The following is a 21,029-nucleotide window of genomic DNA, read 5'->3' as shown; positions in this document are numbered from 1 at the left end:
CTTTTCGTTCTTGCAGTCATTAATTTCTGTCAGTGTGTGTGTGTGTGTGTGTGTGTGTGTGTGTGTGTGTGTGTGTGTGTGTGTGTTTTCCTCGACACAACTTCCCCTGACGTCATTTTCTTTGCCTGTTTTGGAGAGGTGAAGAGGGTAAGGGATAGAGGAGGAGGAGGAGGAGGAGGAGGAGATGGAGGAGGTGAAGGATAGGATGGAGATGAGAATGGTTGTGTTAGAGGAGGGGGAGGGAGAGGGAAGTGGGGGAGAACAGTCTGCAAGAATGAAAGAGGCAGGGACGGGTAATGGAGGGGAATAGAGAGAATGGGGGAAGGAGGTGGAGGGGAGGGAAAGAAGAGAAGGGGGGAGAAAGAGGAATCAAAAACTAAGTGATTCAGTCTTATTTTTTTCCCTCTCTGTATTCCCCTTCTCTTTCCTCACCTCACTTTTAACCCCCTTTACTTCCTTCCTTCCCCTCCTTACCTTCCTTCCTTCCCCTCTCCTTTCCTCACCTCCCTCCCCTCTCTTGCCTTACTCAATCCACTTGCGTATTACCTTTGCCTCCCCCCTCCTCTCCCCTCATCCCCATTTAAAGCTCAGAATGGTGGGGAGGGCGAATATTAAGGATTGGTGACTGTCAGAGGTATTTCCCCACCTAACATCCCCATCCCCCCTCTCTCCCCTTCCCAACTTGTCTGCACTTAAGATCACCTCCCAAAATTCCCCTTCCCTCCTCCCCCTTGCCCTCCCCGACACAAAGTCTCCAGTGGTAGAAGTCATGTCTATAGTAGTGTTGGGGAGAGGAGAGGGGAGAGTGACAGGGAGGGAGGTTGAGAAGTGGGGGGGTGGAGAAGAAAGCTGTGCAACGTTTAATAAGATCAAGGCGAGGAAAAGTAGAGAGAGTTTTGTGTGTTAGTACGTACGTGTGTGTGTGTGTGTGTATGCGTGTGTGTACGTATGTTTGTGTGTGAGTGAGTATCCGGTAGTGTCCAGGAAACTTAACAAGCATCAGAGATAACCAGAAAACGTCACCTCGGGTTTCCTGTGGCATACCCTGAGCCTCAGTGTGTCTTGGAGGCTCCCCACGCAGGGTGCCACTCGCGTCCGGCCACCAGCAGTGCCTCTCGGCGGGCGGCAGGACGGTGCGTGGCGGCGGTGGCGGCGGTGCAGACCCCAGAGCCCGTGGTGAAGGTGTTCCGTTCCGCAGTGAAAACGTGTGTGCGTCCAGGCGAGCGAGGCGGCCACTCCCTCCTCTCTCCCACACTTCTTAAAGCCCTCCTGCACTCTTCCCTTGCTGCTCTCTCCACCTCTCCCTTCCCCAAACGCTCCTTCCACCTCTCCCTTTCGTTCGCTCTTTCTTTTCCTACCTTCTTCCACTTTTCTAACTTTTCCTAGCGTCCCCGAACCATCCATCCACTCTCTCCTTCCTCCGTCTGCTCAGCCCACCACCACCACCGGCACAACCACCATAACGTAACTCTTCTCTCCACCACTCTCTAACGCCCTCCACTATTCTTTAACATCCTACGCCCCTCCCCTTCGCCCTTCACAACACTGTCTCACCCCCACACAACTCTCTACTCCCTCCATTACTCCCTACGCCCTCCAACACACCACACTTCTCAATAACATTCCGTAACCCACACAAACATTTCCCTTCGACTCACCACCATACCCTCCAGCCCTCCCCGCTCCTCTCCTGTCCCCCACGACTCTCTTTTTGTCCTTCCCGCCCTTCACCACGCACCTGACACCCCCACCACCTGCTCCTCTCCCTCTCTCCCGCCGTGCAAGCCAAATCGCCGCGTTCCTCAGTGTTGCCCGCGGCGTGAAGTCCCTTGAGGCCCGGAAGCAGGATAGCCACGGAGGGTCAGGTGCTCTCAGGTGGACGTACCCTGGGGTTCTTACACCACCGATACTACAGCTACCATCCCAACAACAATGGCATCCCTCCGTCGCCTCTCACAGTCCTTAGCGGAGCTGGAGCGGGAGTTGAACCAGTGGGAAAGCTATGATAGTGTGAGTAGTAGAAGTAATAGTCTTTACTCTACCAATACTTCAACTCCCTTCCCCAAACAACTACTACAACAATGGCATCACTCCTTCGCCTCTCATAGTCCCTGGTGGAGAAGGACGAGAAGTTGAATCGGTGGGAAAGCTAGTAGTAGTAGTAGTAGTAGTAGTAAGTAGTAGTGACCAGTGACTAACCAACTCCCAACCCCCCACCAGCTACTCACCCGCCCGCCCGCCCTTCGCCGCGCTCCGCCACGCAACACTGCACCACGCTGCGGGCCACGTGTGTGCATGGAGACCCTTGTTACCTTGTTGCCTTGCGCCTTCCTGTCACTGTGGGGACTGTGAGTGTCTTGGAGGTGGGGATTAGGAGGAGGTGTAGGTAGCCTGAGAGAGCATAGGTGGCTGGGAGAGAGATAAGAGACGGAGGAGGATGAAGAAGAGGTGGTGGTGGTATTGGTAGCAACAATATGGGCGCGTCGATCATTGTTCAGTGTTTCCTTCTCCTCCTCCTCCTCCTCCTCCTCCTGTCTCGTTCTTCTTTCCTCCTCTTTGTCCTTTGTTTGGCATCGAGCAGGGGCAAGGAGATCAGGATTGGGGACCTGGGGGGAGAAGAGAAAAGAGAAAGGCGGGAAAGGCTGGAGGGAAGGGTGGCACGAGGGGTTGGAGGGAGGAAGAGGCAGGCGCGTGCTGGCCCTCTTGTCTCAGCGGCCCGAGAGAGACGCTGATTCGGATTTGTGACAGATTGTTCGTGTGGCTGCATGAGAGAGAGAGAGAGAGAGAGAGAGAGAGAGAGGTGGTGATGTTTGTGAAAAGACTCGTTTTGAAGATTATTTTTTCCTCTATTTTTTCCTCGCCTATATTTAATTATGTGATAGTATTTTTCCTTTCTTTTTTTTCATAACTCCTCCTCCTCCTCCTCCTCCTCCTCCTCCTCCTCCTCCTCCTCCTCCTCCTCCTCCTCCTCCTCTTGTTTGCCGCAACTCAACCTTCATTACTCTCACCTTTCCTTCTCTCCCTCTCATTTTCCCTTTCCCTTCCTCTCCCACTACTTCAAGTTCACTCTCACTTCTCACCGCCTCAATTATTTATCTTCTCTTTTCCCCTCCCTTCAATTATTTCTTCTCTTCTATCTTCTCTCTCTCTCTCTCTCTCTCTCTCTCTCTCTCTCTCTCTCTCTCTCTCTCTCTCTCTCTCTCTCTCTTTCTCTTCTCCCTCACGTAGACTTCCTTCATCTCCCTTTTCTCTTTCTCCCTCACTTTCTCCACTCGTCTCCACTACTATACTCCTCTACCCTACCCCCTCACACACACACACACACACACACACACACACACACACACACTCTCTCTCTCTCTCTCTCTCTCTCTCTCTCTCTCGTTCCTACATCCTCTCTTTTGTTCCTCTTCCTTCTCCTCTTTCATTTCTCTCTCTCTCTCTCTCTCTCTCTCTCTCTCTCTCTCTCTCTCTCTCTCTCTCTCTCTCTCTCTCTCTCTCTCTCTCTCTTCTCCCTTCCTCATCCTTTCTTCTCCCTTTCCTCCCCCCCCTCTTCCCTTTTCTCTCCCCTCTTCCCTGACACAATATTCCTCCCATCCCTCACTCTCTCTTCCCTCTCCTCCCTCTCCGTCCCTCTCTCTTTATTTTGGGGGGTGTCATCAGGGTTGCCAGGTTGCTCTCTCTCTCTCTCTCTCTCTCTCTCTCTCTCTCTCTCTGGGGATGTCATAAGGGTTGCCAGGTTGCTCTCTCTCTCTCTCTCTCTCTCTCTCTCTGTTTGTGTGTGTGTGTGTGTTTAAAGGACTCGCTAAGAGAGAGAGAGAGAGAGAGAGAGAGAGAGAGAGAGAGAGAGAGGGGGGGTTGCAGGAAGCGCGTTTCCCGTCCATAAGAGCGACAGTGGGTTGTCCTCCTCCTCCTCCTCCTCCTTACTCGTGGCCATGAACTGAGCTACACCTGTTTAGAAGTGACCACCTCCTCCTCCTCCTCCTCCTCCTCCTCTTCCTCTTATGTTTCGCTTCGTTTTTCTTCTTCTATTTGCCGTCATTCACTGTCTCCTTTTCTTCTTGTTATTTTGTGTATATTTTGTTCTCTCTCTCTCTCTCTCTCTCTCTCTCTCTCTCTCTCTCTCTCTCTCTCTCTCTCTCTCTCTCTCTCTCTCTCTCTCTCTCTCTCTCTCTCTCTCTCTCTCTCTCTGTGTGTGTGTGTGTGTGTGTGTGTGTGTGTGTGTGTGTGTGTGTGGCGTTATTTATTGATTTTATTTCATCCTCGCGCGTCATTTAAGTGGATCCCTCGTAAGCCCTCCTCCCCCTCCTCCTCCTCTTCCTCCTCCTCCTCCTCCTCCTCCTCCTCCTCCTCCTCCTCCTCCTCCTCCTCCTCCTCCTCCTCCTCCTCCATATTCATCCACCGCCCGCGGCCCCCTCTGGAGGTTCCTGGAGGTTGTTGACTCCCCGCAGGGTGGGAGGAGGGTGGAGATAAAGGGAGCCAGGAGGAGAATCACACCTATCCACCCCTCCTCCACCTCCTCCACATATCATCTCTCCCTCATGTATTTCCTATCACCTCTTTTGTACTGTTTTCTTTCTTTGTTATCCTCCTCCTCCTTCTCCTATCCTCCTCCTCCTCCTCCTCCTCCTCCTCCTCCTCCTCCTCCTCCTCCTCCTCCTCCTGCTGACTCTCCCCACTCAGTAATAACTCTCCCTTCCCTATTTCCTGAACTCTCACCCACTCGCGCTCACCTGCTCTCACTCACCTCTGTTGTTCCCACGCCCTTCCTCCTCCTCCTCCTCCTCTGCCGGCATGTCTTATCCTCTTCCTTCTCCCCTTCTATCATTGTTTTCATATTTTCAATCTCTCTCTCTCTCTCTCTCTCTCTCTCTCTCTCTCTCTCTCTCTCTCTCTCTCTCTCTCTCTCTCTCTCTCTCTCTCTCTCTCTCTCTCTCGTATATTTATCTCCCAGTTTAGAAATTCTCTTCCTTTGCTCCTCCTTTTCCGGTTTCCTCCACTACCCCATCAGCAATGCTTGAAGGACGAGGAGGAGGAGGAGGAGGAATAGGAGGAGGAGGAGGAGGAGGAGGAGGAGGAGGAGGAGGAGGAAATAGAAGAGGTGAAGGAGGTAATGAGTGAGGGATGTCGTTCGCCTTTTTCTTTCCTCCCTTCCTTCCTTCGTTACTTCCTTCCTCGTGTCAGTTTTTATATCCTCCTCCTCCTCTTTCTTCTCCTCCTCCTCCTGTCCTATCGAATATGTGTTTGGAAACCTGTCTTTGTTGTAAACGAGGAGTAGATGGAGGAGGAGGAGGAGGAGGAGGAGACCGTGGTACTCGAACTGGAGGAGGAGAATGAAGAGAACAAGATGGGGATGGTGGTGGTGGTGGTGGTGGTGGCAGCGGTAGTATTGATGGGAAAGGAGGAGGAGGAAGAAATAGGAAGATGTAAAAGGGTGCAAGAAAGGAGGATGAGGAGAGAGGAGAAGAGAAAGACGAGGAGGAGGAGGAGGGAATAATATTATACAGATGAATGGGAGAGAGAGAAAATAATAACTCAAGCACACAAGAACACAAAGGAAGGACAAACAGTAGTCTTGTTGTTGGTGATGATGAAGATAAGGAGGAGGAGGAGGAGGAGGAGGAGGAGGAGGATTAAGCGGAATCCCTGTAGCTACACATGTTGTATCATCATCATCATTATTAAGAAGCTTAGAAAAGTTACAATGAAAAGGAAAGTCCTCCTCCTCCTCCTCCTCCTCCTCCTCCTCCTCCTCCTCCTCCTCCTCCTCCTCCTCCTCCATCGCCTCCTCCTCCTTTAAAGCTGAACAACTGCTCTTACATCTCATGGTCCCATACATACTATGCCCCCTCTCTCTCTCTCTCTCTCTCTCTCTCTCTCTCTCTCTCTCTCTCTCTCTCTCTCTCTCTCTCTCTCTCTCTCTCTCTCTCTCTCTCTCTCAGTATCCTCTTCCTACCTGTCTTTTTTTTATGCATTGATTCTGTCTCGTCCTGTTGTTGCTTTCAGTGTGTGTGTGTGTGTGTGTGTGTGTGTGTGTGTGTGTGTGTGTGTGTGTGTGTGTGTGAGAGAGAGAGAGAGAGAGAGAGAGAGAGAGAGGGAGAGAATTTGCCTTTTCACATAGTCTTTGTTGCCGTACGTCTCTCTCTCTCTCTCTCTCTCTCTCTCTCTCTCTCTCTCTCTCTCTCTCTCTCTCTCTCTCTCTCTCTCTCTCTCTCTCTCTCTAATCCCTTCTCCCTATGGCTTTGTTCAGTCACCCTGCGCAAGCTTGCATGTTTGAGTGGCCTGCGAAGGATTAGAGAGAGAGAGAGAGAGAGAGAGAGAGAGAGAGAGAGAGAGAGAGAGTTGCAAATCAGATTCAAATTCATGTATTTTTTTCCTTTTGGTGGAGCAGATGGGTATTGGTTATTACACTGAGCTTAATTGGCTGGCTGCTGCTTACCTGTCAAATTTGTGTTGCGTTGATGGCAAAAACTAAAGGTAAAGGCAATGGAGATCAGAGTTTGTTGGGAGAGGCGTGTTGTGTTCTGTTGCGTTGCGTTGTGTTGCGTTGTGTTCTGTTGCGTTGTGTTGTGTTGTGTTGCGTTGCGTTGCGTTGTGTTGTGTTGTGTTGTGTTGTGGAGCCGCTGTGAAGGAGAAGGAGGAAGAGGAGGAGGAGGAAGGAGGAGGAATACAAAGGAATACAAAGGAAAGCCAAACAGCAACAGACCTGTTGGTCCTTTCGAGGCTGTTTGGTAACTACTTCTAACTGGCTACAGATAAGAGAGACAGGACAGTACAGGAGAAGGCTCCTCCCCACCCACCACTCCCTCCAGCTTTCGCTGGCATGGAAAATAGCTTGGAAAAGTACCATGCAGTATGGAAAAAACTGACATGGAATTTTCACAGGAAAGGATGAAAGGAGATTCTATTATTCACCCTACGGTGAACTCTACATATCTATCTATAAGAAAGTTAATATAGTATCATGTTTAATTATTCAGACAAGAAGAGAGCTTGTTGGGGTTATTCTTTAAATATTTATCAATTTTGTTTTTGAATGATGCAATGGAAGTACTGTTTACTATTTCTGAAGGAAGCTTATTCCAAATGTTAACTATTCTATTAAAGAAAAAGTGCTTTGCCTCGTGGGTTTTAAAGCGTTTTGGTGTAATTTTAAATCCATTATTCCTTGTTATGGTGGAATGATCAATAGTAAAATATTTATTGACATCAAGGTTGTTGTATCCCTGAAAAATTTTGAAAACTTCGATTAGGTCTCCTCTTATCCTGCGCTTTGTTAAGCTGAATAAATTTAATGCTTCCAGTCGTTCCTCATACGGCTTGTTTCTCAATCTCGGAATCATCTTGGTCACTCTACGCTGGATCCTTTCCAGTTTTTCAATGTCTTTTCTGTAATATGGTGACCAGAACTGCACACAGTATTCAAGCTGAGGACGCACCAATGAGTTATATAAAGTAAGGATAACTTTTTCTGATTTAAATTCAAAGGTTCTTCCAATGAACCCAACTAATTTATTTGCATTCTTTACTGCTTCTGTGCAGTGTTTGCTCGGCTTGAGATCTTTAGACACCACAACACCAAGATCTTTTTCATTCTCAGCACTTTCCAGAGGTACATTACTCATTACGTATTTTGCTTGTACATTGTTACTTCCAATGTGTAAGACTTTACACTTTTCTATATTGAATTTCATTTGCCATTTTTCTGCCCAGCGTGTCAGTTTATTTAAGTCACACTGTAGTTCTTGCCATTGTGACGTTGATGTAACTTTGCTCATTATTTTGGTGTCGTCCGCGAATTTGCTTATTTTACAAGTGATTCCTTCATCAATATCATTAATATAAACAATGAGGAGAAGGAAGTGGAAGAGGTGAAGGGGGTAATGATGGAGGGATGTTGCACGCCTTCCTTCTTTCCTCTCTTCCTTCGTTAGTTCCTTTGTTTCTTCTTCCCTCGTGTCAGTTTATATCCTCCTCCTCCTCTTCCTCCTCCTCCTCCTCCTCCTATCTCAAGTCAAGTCCACCTGATCACACGAGCATGGTTCGGGAAAATAGATACCAGCATACACTTGAGTTCATTATGGTCAGTAAGGTTACGTTGAATTAATTAAGTTTACAGTAAAGTGCTTCAGAGTATAGAGAAATAAGTGAAGTTACGGTAAGGTACATTAGATTTTAATTAAATATGGAAAGATACAAGAAAGTAGATGAGGTGACTGTGAAATGAGATGGAACTGCAATAAAATACATGAAACTACAGTGACATGAGTAAGGTTTTAGTAAAGTAGACTGGGTTACAATAATGTGGATCATATTACAGTGGCAGTAAATACATTATATACCAATTATATAAATAGCGTTACAATTAAAGTAGACAAAATTGCGGGTAAATAAGGAAAATGATAACGAAATATGTAAAAACAACCTAAAAACAACAAAAACGTAGAACATACATATATATTATTTTTTCAATCTTAAGAGTTACTTCAAGTTGGTATTTGTGTGCTACAGATTATTTGGGCTTTCCAATGTATGTTCAACGAATACTGATAAAGAAAATGTTAGTGTTAGTGATGTTTGGTAGGGATTTCCTCTCTCTCTCTCTCTCTCTCTCTCTCATATCTACATCTATAGTTCAGTGTATGGCGGTACAGTTATTTGCTTTTACACGATTTCTGTTGTTACACACGTGCGCATACATACATACTGCACAAACACATACACGCATATATACATAGTACATACATACATACATAGAAAGTAAATTTAGGATGTTGAAATGTCACGTTATCCGCCCAGTACTACTACTACTACTACTACTACTACTACTACTACTACTACTACTACTACTACTATTGCTGCTGCTGCTGCTGCTGCTTCATCGTTTTCTAAAAATAGCTTTTTATTCTCAACCAATGTCGAAAGCACAGTAGATGTTAAGTAACGATTTCTCTCTCTCTCTCTCTCTCTCTCTCTCTCTCTCTCTCTCTCTCTCTCTCTCTCTCTCTCTCTCTCTTATTTCCCACGTGATAAAGAAAGTTGTAATATAATTATTTATTTTCCTCTCAAAAGATGGCGTTGCTATCACATTTGTTTTTCTTCACGTGTATTTCCTCTTCTCTTTGATCTTTTTGTTTTGTTGTTGTTGTTGTTTTTACTTTTCACTTACTGTTATTGTTATGTTGCATTGCTTTCATACTAGTTTTTATTTCAATGTCTTTTTACCCGCCAATTTATTCATTCAATTAATTTTCTTCCCCCGTTCCCTTTTATCTGTTATTTTGGGTATCATTTGTGTGACAGACGGACGTATCATTAATAACTTCCCCACACACACAAGTGATGGCGTTAGTGTCGTCCTTTTGTTTAAATCTCCCGCCGAGTTGAATATTCTCCCGATTTTTTTTCCCTCTCCTTTTCTTTTCTGTATTGTGAGTGACGTAATCCTTTTTTACACTTGATTGAGTTATCCAAGACCTTTAGCCCTCTTCCTCCTTAACTCTTTGTATCCTTTGTAACCCTTCCTCCCCTCACAGACCTTGGGGAGGGCAGGAAGGGAGAGGAAGCGAAGGTGAGAGGAGGGTAGAGAAGGGGAGAGGGGAGAGGATTGGAAAAGAGATTGAGAGAGAGGGAGTAGAGTGGCGAGGATTGAGTTGTGTAATGGTAAAGATTAATGAGAGAGAGAGAGAGAGAGAGAGAGAGAGAGAGAGAGAGAGAGCAAATAAAATCTCGTTATACTAGCAATTATGGAATGTAAATTTGATTAATATTCTTCTCAATTAGTGCAATGAAAATGTTTTGTGGAATATTGAAAAAAAAGGTGTATTGCATTATTTTTGTTCTCTCTCTTTCCTGTATTCTATTCTTTCCTTTCCTCTTACTCTTGCATTTCCTCTTCCTCTTCCTTTCCCTTATCATATTACCTTTCATTTCTTATTATCTGTAATTTTTTTTTCTTTTTCTTTTTCTAATCTCCTTTCTTTCTTTTCTTTATTATATTTCCTTTGTATTTTTTTTATTTCTTACTCTTCCTTTTATTTTCCTTCCTCTTTTCTTTCGCTCTCTTCCTCTTTATTCTTTTCCCCTTCTTAGTCCTTCCCCCTCTGTTCCCCTCATACTACCTTATTCCCTAACACACACACACACACACACACACACACACACACACACACACACACACACACGTAAGCACTAAGGTGATGGTGGTGGTAGCGGTGGCGGCGAGGTTGCTATGGTAACGGCGCACTTTGAATGGTGGTGGTGGTGGTGGAGGGCGAGGAGATAAAGGCATTGATGGGGGTGGGTGAGAGGGTGAAGGGGTGGAGGGCAAGGGGCGTTGCTAGCTAACATGGGTGGTGGTGGTGGTGGTGGTGGTGCGGGTGGTGATGGTGGTGGTAGGGTATGTTAGGTCACGTGTACCGGTTTGTGCCGCTATGTCCGTCCCTGGGGCTACCACCATTACACCTCCACCACCACCACCACCACCACCACCACCACCACCACGGATACAATCACCATCATCATCGTCATCACCACTGTCATCATCATCATAATCATCACCAGTTACCATTATCATTTTTCATTGACTTCCTCTTTCGTGTTCTTTTTAATTTCACAATGTCGTTATCATTTATCATTACCGTTATTATATGACATCTTTAATTACCTCCAGTCATTATCATCACTCATAATTCACTATTCATCACTATCATCTTCAGTCATCACTATCACCACCGTTATTCCACATCTTCAACTAGTCTCAGTCATCACCACAAAGGACAAGTGTTCACCATTCTTTCTTCGCTTTCATCACAATACCACCACCACCATCACTACTACTACTACTACTACTACTACTACTACTACTACTACTACTACTACTACCACCACCACCACTACTACTACTACTACTACTACTACTACTACTACTACTACTACTACTACTACTACTACTACTATTATTACCATCATTTAATACTATTTAAGAACTACCAGAACTAGCAAGTCACCACTATTATCACCAGTACCACCACCACCACCACCACCACCACCACCACTACAAGTTTCTCTTCCCAGCGGCCATGACACTTCGTAATATCGCTGTACGTGTTGATGGCATTACGATACTTTCGAATTTCTCTCCTCCAGCCATCGCAGTCATCAGCCAGTCACCCTAGACACCATCAGCCAATCTCTTATCAGTTGTCATCTTTCCTTATTTTCTTTACAGCCAGTCAACATTCAGTTCATTCCTGCAATAACTGGTCACACTTTTTTTTTTTTTTGAAATGATAACCTGACTTTATAATACGAATATCTCGTAAATTTCAATATTTTATTTATTTATGTGTTAATCACAAAAGTTATTATTTACTTAGTTTTATGTTCCAGTTAAAAAATTCTGTACAAATTTAATGTTTGTTCATTTGCCAGATTGGGTAAATTGATTAACAGATACATAGTTATGAAACAAATAGTGAATTCCATCGTGTTTATTAAATACATTTTTTTTCGTGTATTCCTCACTTCCCTTTCTCTCTCTCTCTCTCTCTCTCTCTCTCTCTCTCTCTCTCTCTCTCTCTCTCTCTCTCTCTCTCTCTCTCTCTCTCTCTCTCGATGTAGTTTCTCTCGACCTTTCTAACTTCCCGTCACGTAATTTGAGGGAGCATGACCTTGCAGAGAGAGAGAGAGAGAGAGAGAGAGAGAGCTGGAAATCATAACCATACCATACTCTCTCTCTCTCTCTCTCTCTCTCTCCGTCGGTAGTAGTAGTAGTGTTGGTGATGCTCCCAGGCCCGCGGCGAGGCGAGGGTTTGCAAAGGTCAGGGGCGCCAGGCAAGGTGTCCTCAATATGCCATGCGAGGAGCCACGAGATGTAGGCGAGAACAGAAAGCGGCCGCCAAGATCCCACATTGTGATGCAGAGCGCGCCCTGACAACTTTCCTTCCTTCCTCCTCCACCTAACACTACTACAACTTCTTTCTTTTCTCCTCCTCCTCCTCCTCCTCCTCCTCTTCCTTCTCCTGCTGCTGCTGCTGTTACTATTTTGTCTTTTTCCTTTCCTTCTTTTCGTCATGTTTCTTCGCTTTACTTTGTTTTATTTTGTTTTCTCGTGGCGTCAAAAATTTGCAGTCATTCAATCTTCTGTTGGTCATTATTATTATTATTATTATTTATTTATTTATTTATTTATTCATGTGTCTTCTTTTTCTCTTCTTCATTCCTCGTCTCCCGTTATGCCATTTCTTGCTCATACTCTTTATCTCTTTCGTCTGTTCCCCTTCTTATCTTCTTCCATTTCCTCCTCCTCCTCCTCCTCCTCCTCCTCCTTTTCTTTTTCTTGTTCTTGTTCTTCTCCTTTATCTCCTCCTCCTCTTCCTTTGTCTGTCTCGATGCTTTCTCCCAGGAATTATAAGGTAATACGATTAATAAAAGAACAACGTAACAGTATTAATGGATGTAACCTGACATGCATGATACGGGCTTATTTATTCATGCGCATCACTTGTGTCATACTTATTTATGTACGTGATGTCAACATGTGTGCTGCTTGGTGCCGAAATAGTGATGTAGTAATGAAAGCCACCACGAATGTAAATAGCAACCTAGCAACCGATTTTAAGATTTTTGAATGATGTATCACTTGTTGTCGCGTAAGATTTCATATTTCGCGGCAAAAAAAAAGTCAAAACAGCAACTATATAACTTCAAGGAGTAAAAACTATATATTGTACTTCAGAATGTTATGGAGCATTTTTTTTTTTTTTTTCAAGAAGGGCACTGGCGGAAAAACAATAAAATGAGCAGGAGTTAGAGGGAATTAGATGACAAGGATGAATAATAAAGACAAATTAGATAAACTAGCTTCTTCTTAATGCTCCAGTTGTTGATGTTGTTGTTGTTGTTGTTGTTGTTGTTGTCACTAGTATCATAACATTAAAATATGTCAAGGTTGGAATACAGTAACTTTCCCTTTTTTTTCTTTATCGCCTTCCTATCCTCTTCATCTTCCTTCTTTGACTCCTTCCTTGTCTTCCTATCTCTACCCATTCATAAACCCACATAGCCCCCATTCACCTCTGCTCTCTCTCTCTCTCTCTCTCTCTCTCTCTCTCTCTCTCTCTCTCTCTCTCTCTCTCTCTCTCTCTGTGTGTGTGTGTGTGTGTGTGTGTGTGTGTGTGTTGTAGACAAGTTGATATATTTCTTGGCAGCTTCCACACACACACACAGAGAGAGAGAGAGAGAGAGAGAGAGAGAGAGAGAGAGAGAGAGAGAAAGTGGAGCAGGCACTTGAAAAGACACATTCTCATGTCATTTCATTCCTCCTCCTCCTCCTCCTTAATCTTCCTTTTGAGGGCGAGGATAAGGACTCAAGGAGAGCAACTATTATAAGTGTAGGACGTGTGAGAGGAGTTAGTAAGAGAAGAGATGAAAGGAGAGGAAAAAAGTTATGTAATTCTCTCTCTCTCTCTCTCTCTCTCTCTCTCTCTCTCTCTCTCTCTCTCTCAGAATTGACAGCCATTGATTTTCAAGGCTGCTGTCATCAGTTTTTTTTGTTTATTGTTTTTTTTTTTTTTTTATTCTGGTTTCTGCTATTTTTTGTGGGGTATTACTTTTGTTGTTATTGTTGTTAGTGGTGACGGTGCCTTATTCTGTTATATCTACGTAATTTGTTGTTATTAAGTAGTGTTGTTAATCTGCTTCTATTCCTGCTGCTGCTGTTACTACTACTACTACTACTACTACTACTACTACTACTACTACTACCACCACCACCTACATGAAACGGTATCAGTCTGCAGTTTCTATTCCTGCAACATTTACTACCACCACCACTACCACCAGCACCACTGCCTTTCGATATCGCTTGCAACACAACTTCGAACTTCCGTTGTATATAAAAGTGTTATAAACATTCCACGCATGCTTCCCTCTATTGTCAGAGAGAGAGAGAGAGAGAGAGAGAGAGAGAGAGAGAGAGAGATACAGACTGGTACGGGGAGCTTTTGTGGTCAAAGAAATTACCGTTTTGAGAGCTTTCACTGTGTGTGTGTGTGTGTGTGTGTGTGTGTGTGTGTGTGTGTGTGTGTAAGGCCTTGAACTGAAGTGTGAGAATGATTGATAGTTTAAATTTACACTCTCTCTCTCTCTCTCTCTCTCTCTCTCTCAGAAGGAATGCTAGTGCAGGGCTGAAGACAATGTGCTCTGGTTACCAGTTACTCATTTACACGCTTGTAATATTTATTAACCTTGCAAGAAGATAAAAAAAAAAAATGCCATCGTACTTACACTATCATAATTATTGTACATTATTAATTTCATTATTATTTAGTTTTACACTGATACTCGAACATCGTTATATCCTTTTTAAAATTTCCGTGGTTTTTTAAATGGTTTAGTTGAATATTATAGATTATCGTACTTTCATATCTCCGTTTCATTTCGTATGCAGTGTTGCAGGAAGAGAAAAAGAAAGATGTTTGTGGATGGGATAATAAGAAACTCAAACTCGGTTGTGCTGCGTAGTAAAAGAAGTTTATCCCTCCCCTCCCCTCTCTCTCTCTCCCTCTCTCTCTTGGCTTCCCATCTCCTCCCCGTCTCCTCTCCTCCCCACCACTCTCCCACCTACCTCTTTCTCTTCCCCTTCCTCTCTTTGTTGGGTGCCACTCTGTCTACTGCAACTCTCTCTCTCTCTCTCTCTCTCTCTCTCTCTCTCTCTCTCTCAGTAAGACTAAGACGACAGTACCTATACAAACTTGAGTAATTGAGAGTTGAGACACTGTTAAGAGGATCACACACACACACACACACACGTCCCCTCCTTCCTCCCTTCCCCTCGTTCTCTTCCCTCTTCCTCTCCCTGTCCCATTTCGCTCTCACTACGTAGTAACCTCTCTTCCTCCCTCTTCTTTCCACCCTTCCCCATCCCCAGGCTTCCATCCATTCCATTCAGTAACGTTACATGATTTTTTTTTTTTCTTTTTCTTCCTCCCTTTTCACTGCCAGGTTCACCGATCTGTGCAGCATTCAGTTCCACAAGTGTGATTGATCTTGCGTGTCGACTGTACGTATTTGTCTTGCTTCCTTCCCTCACGCACCTTCTCTCCTCGGTTCTCCTGTCTTCCCGCGTCATCGATTAGAAAAGATTTGAGCGCATAAAACCATAAACTTCTCCCAATAATGTGATACTTTCGTTTTCTCTCTTTCGTTCTTTTTTTTTCGAGTTGGTGACATTTTCTTGTGGTTCAATTTATTTTGTTTCATTTAACTTTTTTGTTTTCTCCCATTGGTGCTTTTCTTTTAATTTGTTGTTATTTTTTTCGTGTTCCTCTTTCCCCTCCTCTATTCGCTTCTTTCTTATTTTCCTGTCCCTTCTTTTCCTTCTTTGTTCCTTCTTACATTTATTTTTTTCCTTTATCTTTCTTCCTCCTTTCTCAGTCCTCCTCCTCTTCCTTTATTTAAGTTAAGGCCCCGTTTATCATATTATTTGTTAACTGGCGTGTTCAACTCTTCCTGCTGCCATACCTCCTCCTCCTGCTCCTCCTCTATTTATTGCGCTGTATTTTCTCTCTCCTTTCTCCTACACAAACCACCACTACCATTACCAGTATCATCACATTCTCTGCGGAGGAAGGAGAAAAAAAATCAATAATAAAAGTAGAAGTGCGGAAAATATCAACATGGAAACTTTATTGATTGAGAAATATTAACGTACATTCTCTCTCTCTCTCTCTCTCTCTCTCTCTCTCTCTCTCTCTCTCTCTCTACGTTGCGTAGTGTCAGTAACTAGTGTGAGTAACCTTGCAGCTCCAATGAGATGGTGGGCGGTGGTGGCGTTGGTGGTGGTGGCGTTGATGACTCATAAAAACAAGTGCTGCTGGTCTCTCTCTCTCTCTCTCTCTCTCTCTCTCTCTCTCTCTCTCTCTCCTGCACTTAGTAAAACTCAGTCTGAACCACATATATTATCATTTCACTCAATTCTGAAACTTCAAAAACATTCCACCCTATCTATATAATTTTGGTTTCGTGGGAAAGGCTAACAGTAGCTAGGTTGAGATTCAGGGTTTACCAGACGCGATAATCTGGGTTTGTGTTACAGATAGGCTATTAGATAAAGGATAAGACTGATAGCACTAATTGCTCACCACATGACGAGAGATAAATATACTCATGGAGACAGACAAACGGCTAGACTGACTGTCAGACTTACAAACAAAAGAGGAATACAGAAAGATAGCCAGACATGATCAAAAGACCCAACCTGACTGACGACATGCATACATACAGACTCAGCCAGCCAAATAGAGGGCTAGCCTAACTGACAGCCACACATCAAATTCACAACAGACTATCAGCCAGACAGCCGTGCACATACCAGCACATACCATGGCTAGCATTATAGAGAGCCAGATATACCGATTATCAGAGGAGACAGAGAAACCCACATCCAGCCAGCTAAAGTTTGAAAAATAAATGGATGTACCATGTATGATGATTAAAGGTCGATTTATTTTTAGGACATCACTAGGCAACCAACCAACCAGCCAGCAAGATCCAGGAGCAGAACATTACAGATGCTCGAAAAAAGAAGCTATCTTAAGATGTCACACATAGTCGAACTTCAAAAATAACCTGCGAACATGATTTATTAATGGAACACGAACTTTGGAAAGGTTTTAGATAGTGTAGCGTGAGGTGAGGGGTGGAGTGGTCGGCTTAAATGTAGACCACGTAACATGTGATTGATAAGGAAGTGAACTATTATCTCTCTATCTCTTCCTACAGTACGTAATGCAGTTATTAGCATGTAGCAATTAAAGATGCTCTTCTAAGATTATCATGGCCTTGAGATGATAACTTTTTTCTTTTCTCTTTTTCTATCTCCATGTAGGACGTGTAACTGTATGAATATTACTTTTAACTTTTTTTTTTCTTATACCTTGAGCCACCTTGCTCTTTCTAGCTACAAACCCGTACGTGCCTTGTAGTGTTAATATTGAATAATGCTATATACGTACATAGGGAGTAAAGGGCAGAGGAGCATGTGTGTGTGTGTGTGTGTGTGTGTGTGTGTGTGTGTGTGTGTGTGTGTGTGTGTGTGTAATTCACCTCGGTCGCCTGCTGGTCACCCAGCCAGTCTTCCCCATTACGGAGCGAGCTTAGAGCTCATAGACCGATCTTCGGGTAGGACTGAGACCACATTAACACACAACACACAACGGGAAAACGAGGCCACAACCCCTCGAGTTACATCCCATACCTATTTACTGCTAGGTGAACAGGGGCCACACATTAAGAGGCTTGCCCATTTTCCTCGCCGCTTACCGGTGTGTGTGTGTTTCTATAGATTTGAGTAAACCTTCAACCTCTTCTTGTCTACTAATGTTGCCATGTTCATGCTGTGGTAAAATTGACGTCATTTTTATTCACCTGCCGAAGTTAGCACACACACACACACACACACACACACACACACACTGGCTGGGTGACCAGCAGACGACCGAGGTGAATTACACACCACGTTGTGTAGTGGTTGGTACGCTCGGCTAACAACCGAGAGGGCCCGAATTCGACTCCCGGGAAGCGACGAGGCATATGGGCAAGCCTCTTAAATGTGTAACACACATTTAAGAGGCTTAAATGTGTTCACCTAGCAGTAAATAGGTACCGGATTTAACTCGAGGAATTATGGCTTCGCGTTCCCGGTGTGTGATGTGGACATGTGGTCTTAGTCCTATTCGAAGATAGGTCAGTATGGGCTCTGAGCTCGCTTCGTAGGGGAAAGGCTGGCTGCGTGACCAGCAGGCATCGTGTTGAATAACAAACACACACACACACACACACACACACACACACACACAGTGGGGCGATGAAGCATATGTATTATATTATTAAACCAATAAAAATGTAAAAGAAAGAGGAAGGCAGAAAACAACGACGTAGTTACATAGACAATCATAGCGATGTCTTGACTGAGTGATTGATTGAAAGTTTGGTGCCTGAGTGTTGGTGATAGTGGTAGAAGCGTGTAGCCAGTGTTTGGGGATGATGGTGCTAACAGGAGTGCTTCATAGGGGCACCCAGCGCAGTGTTGCTACCTCCATCTTAACTCCTGACGGCTTTTGTCCAAACTGTTGACATAATCGCTGCCAGAGTTGCCTTCTGTCCCTCGTCACTGACCAACTGACCGACTTCCCTGTATTTCTTCGAACTCTTCAAGCAGTGTGTTGTGTGTATGCGCCTCTGCTTGACGGAATCTTTTGAAAACTCAGGAAAAGTCCAGATAATCATAATTTTTTTTTCAATTACACGAAAGAAAAAAAAAATGCAGAATGCTTTGTTTATCTATATCAGTTTATTCATTATTTGTTTGTTTACCTGTTTACTTTAACTAATATTTCCTTTAACCGTCAAGGAACGCTTTTCCTCATCATTGCTTTTCTGAACTTTTCTAAAAACAATATTCTTTCAAGTCTTCGTGCTCTTCCGGCAGTTCCCCCTCAATGTTTAATAAAGGTTGTAGTGCTAACTTACTTTCAAACTAGAGTCATGTCCAGTTTAACCTTAATATTGTAGTTGCAAATATTTTCAGCCTTCAGAGAGTACGATCCATTCTCTATCAGTTTCACTATGGCAACCTTGGCAATGATTTAGCTGCAGCGCGTGGCTTGCAAGGAAACACTGCAGGAGTATTGTGTTTGTGTGTAGAATCACATCTTTATTTTTCCATCCGTGAGCTGTCTTTAGCAATTTTCTGTATTCCTGTCTCGCATTCTACTTTCAGTACTTCTGTCTCTAGAAGTGTTGTAAGAATGCAGACATGGTGAAGAAAGAACAATCTCTCTCTCTCTCTCTCTCTCTCTCTCTCTCTCTTGTAGTAGTAGTAGTAGTAGTATCAATGTCAGAGCAACTCTCCCTATATATCAACCCCTCTTGTCTTCATTGCAGGAGGCGCACAGCATGGTGAACAGTGCCAACCAACGAGCTGCCAATGCAGAGCGGTCACTGCGGGAGGCTGAGATGCAAGTGGAGGTCCTGACGGCGGAGGTGACGGCGCTCAAGGCCCTCGTCATCACCTCCACCCCCGCGGCGCCTAACCCTCACCTCCACCCTCAGCTCATCACCAAGAGTGTCACGGAGACTGGTGGGTGACTGGATGTATATTGTTGTTTTTTTGTTCATTCTCTCTCTCTCTCTCTCTCTCTCTCTCTCTCTCTCTCTCTCTCTCTCTCTCTCTCTCTCTCTCTTATGCTTAGTTAATGTTAATTGTTCTGTTACTTTCTTATTTTTTTTCTTTCGTTATATTCTCTGTCTCCTTTTTTGTCGTTTCTCTACCTCTTTTATCGTATTAATCTCGCAATTTTTTTTTCATAAATTTATCTCTTATTTTGTTCATCTCCCACGCTGTTTTAATAACTTTTTTTTTTCATTCCGTTTTGTTACTGCCTCACACGGTTTTGTTCCCCACTTTCTCTTCCTTCTTGATAATATTTATTCAGTCATTTATTTCTTCTCTTGTTAAATATTTCCTACGAACCCACAACTCACATCCGTCTCTTTCATTCTTTCTCCGCCTCGTGTTGCAACTGCTCTACTTTACCTCTATATGTGTCTTTCCATCGTTCCTTCCCCCTTTCTCATGTTACGTCATACGCTCCTCCTCATTAAGCCAAGTAACAGTCGAGAAACATATGCATGAACCTTGGTAACAGTAGAAGGCGAGGCTGTAACGTTTAGGACGAGAAATAAAGAAGAGACGATCGAGTGTGAGATCCGTTAGGTTAATAAGAACAGTGTTACGTAATGAGATTAATTTAAGATGCCCTTCACAGTAACTATTCTCATCACCATTTATTACTACCGTTGCTGTCTCTCATCATCATCGCTGTCATAATTAACTTTGTCACAATAGATTCGTGTGTGTGTGTGTGTGTGTGTGTGTGTGTGTGTGTTTGGAGGGGGTGAAGATGGAAGGGGTGAACTAGTACGTGTGGGAAACTTACGTCTGCAAGTAGCACACCGGAAAAGAGGAGAAAAGCAAGTCATCCCCTTACACACACACACACACACACACACACACACACACACACACACCTTTGACTAGATTGTCTCAGGTGTTTCCAAATTTTTGCCCCCTCTCTCTTAACAACGCTACATAATGAACTTCAGACGCATTCATTACCATTAAGACATTGAACTAAATAATCCTCTCTCTCTCTCTCTCTCTCTCTCTCTCTCTCTCTCTCTCTCTCTCTCTCTCTCTCTAAGGTAGTTAGAGCCACTTACTTTGCTTTCTACTACATAATATTACTGTATTGTCTTGCTTTCACATTTCAGTGTTTCATATTTTCTCCATCTAAACCTAGAAACTGTCACCATGTGTGTGTGTGTGTGTGTGTGTGTGTGTGTGTGTGTGTGTGTGTGTGTGTAATGAACCTTTTTTTACATTTGTGTTCTTTGTTTCACTTTTTTTTTCCATAATTTGGTGTGTTTTTCAATGGTTTTGTTTTAACTCAGTATCATTTGCCCATACTATCTTGTTCCTTCTTTTAATCATCATTTTCACTGAATCAATCAGTTTATTTATTTTTATCCTTGAATCATCCTTCATTCAATTATTACCCAACAAAAATGTATAATTGTGATGGTGATGATGCAATTACCTAGCTCTTAGCCCCAACTTACAGGTAATTCAAGGTAGAAACTATCACTTGTCACTCCAAAACTCATCTGTAGTCTTGAGTCAGGGCTGAAACTTATACAACCTGTGTGGCTGAGAGCAAGCAAGTAGGCAAGTGCATCACCACCTTTAATAATGCCTCAAGCCACCTGTGTATTACCTGTTCATGGCAGACTGGCTTTAGAATTGGAAGAATTGTCTAGAAGTGGTTAAAGATCCAGGAAAGATCCACCAAATAAATAGTTATGAAGGCTTAACTAACTTACCTTACCACCATCATTCAGTGGCATTGCACATTCACCTCTTCTTGCTTCCTTCTATTGGCATCATCATCTTTAGTGGGACAAGT

At 43.8% G+C, this 21,029-nt stretch overlaps 1 protein-coding gene across 6 annotated transcripts in view; it reads left to right on the top strand.

Moving 5' to 3' along the window:
• LOC123505432 (guanine nucleotide exchange factor for Rab-3A-like) overlaps nucleotides 1-21,029 on the top strand; it is a 58,143-nt gene that overhangs the window by 26,146 nt on the left and 10,968 nt on the right. For all 6 annotated transcript variants that reach the window (XM_045256711.1, XM_045256709.1, XM_045256713.1 and 3 more), the window contains exon 3: nucleotides 18,949-19,144. In XM_045256711.1, the coding sequence (XP_045112646.1) occupies nucleotides 18,949-19,144 (196 nt within the window). The remainder of the gene's footprint in view (nucleotides 1-18,948; nucleotides 19,145-21,029) is intronic.

This window comes from Portunus trituberculatus, chromosome 18, assembly GCF_017591435.1.
Source record: "Portunus trituberculatus isolate SZX2019 chromosome 18, ASM1759143v1, whole genome shotgun sequence".
Lineage (NCBI taxonomy): Eukaryota > Metazoa > Arthropoda > Malacostraca > Decapoda > Portunidae > Portunus > Portunus trituberculatus.
This window is presented reverse-complemented; position numbering and strand designations above follow the sequence as displayed.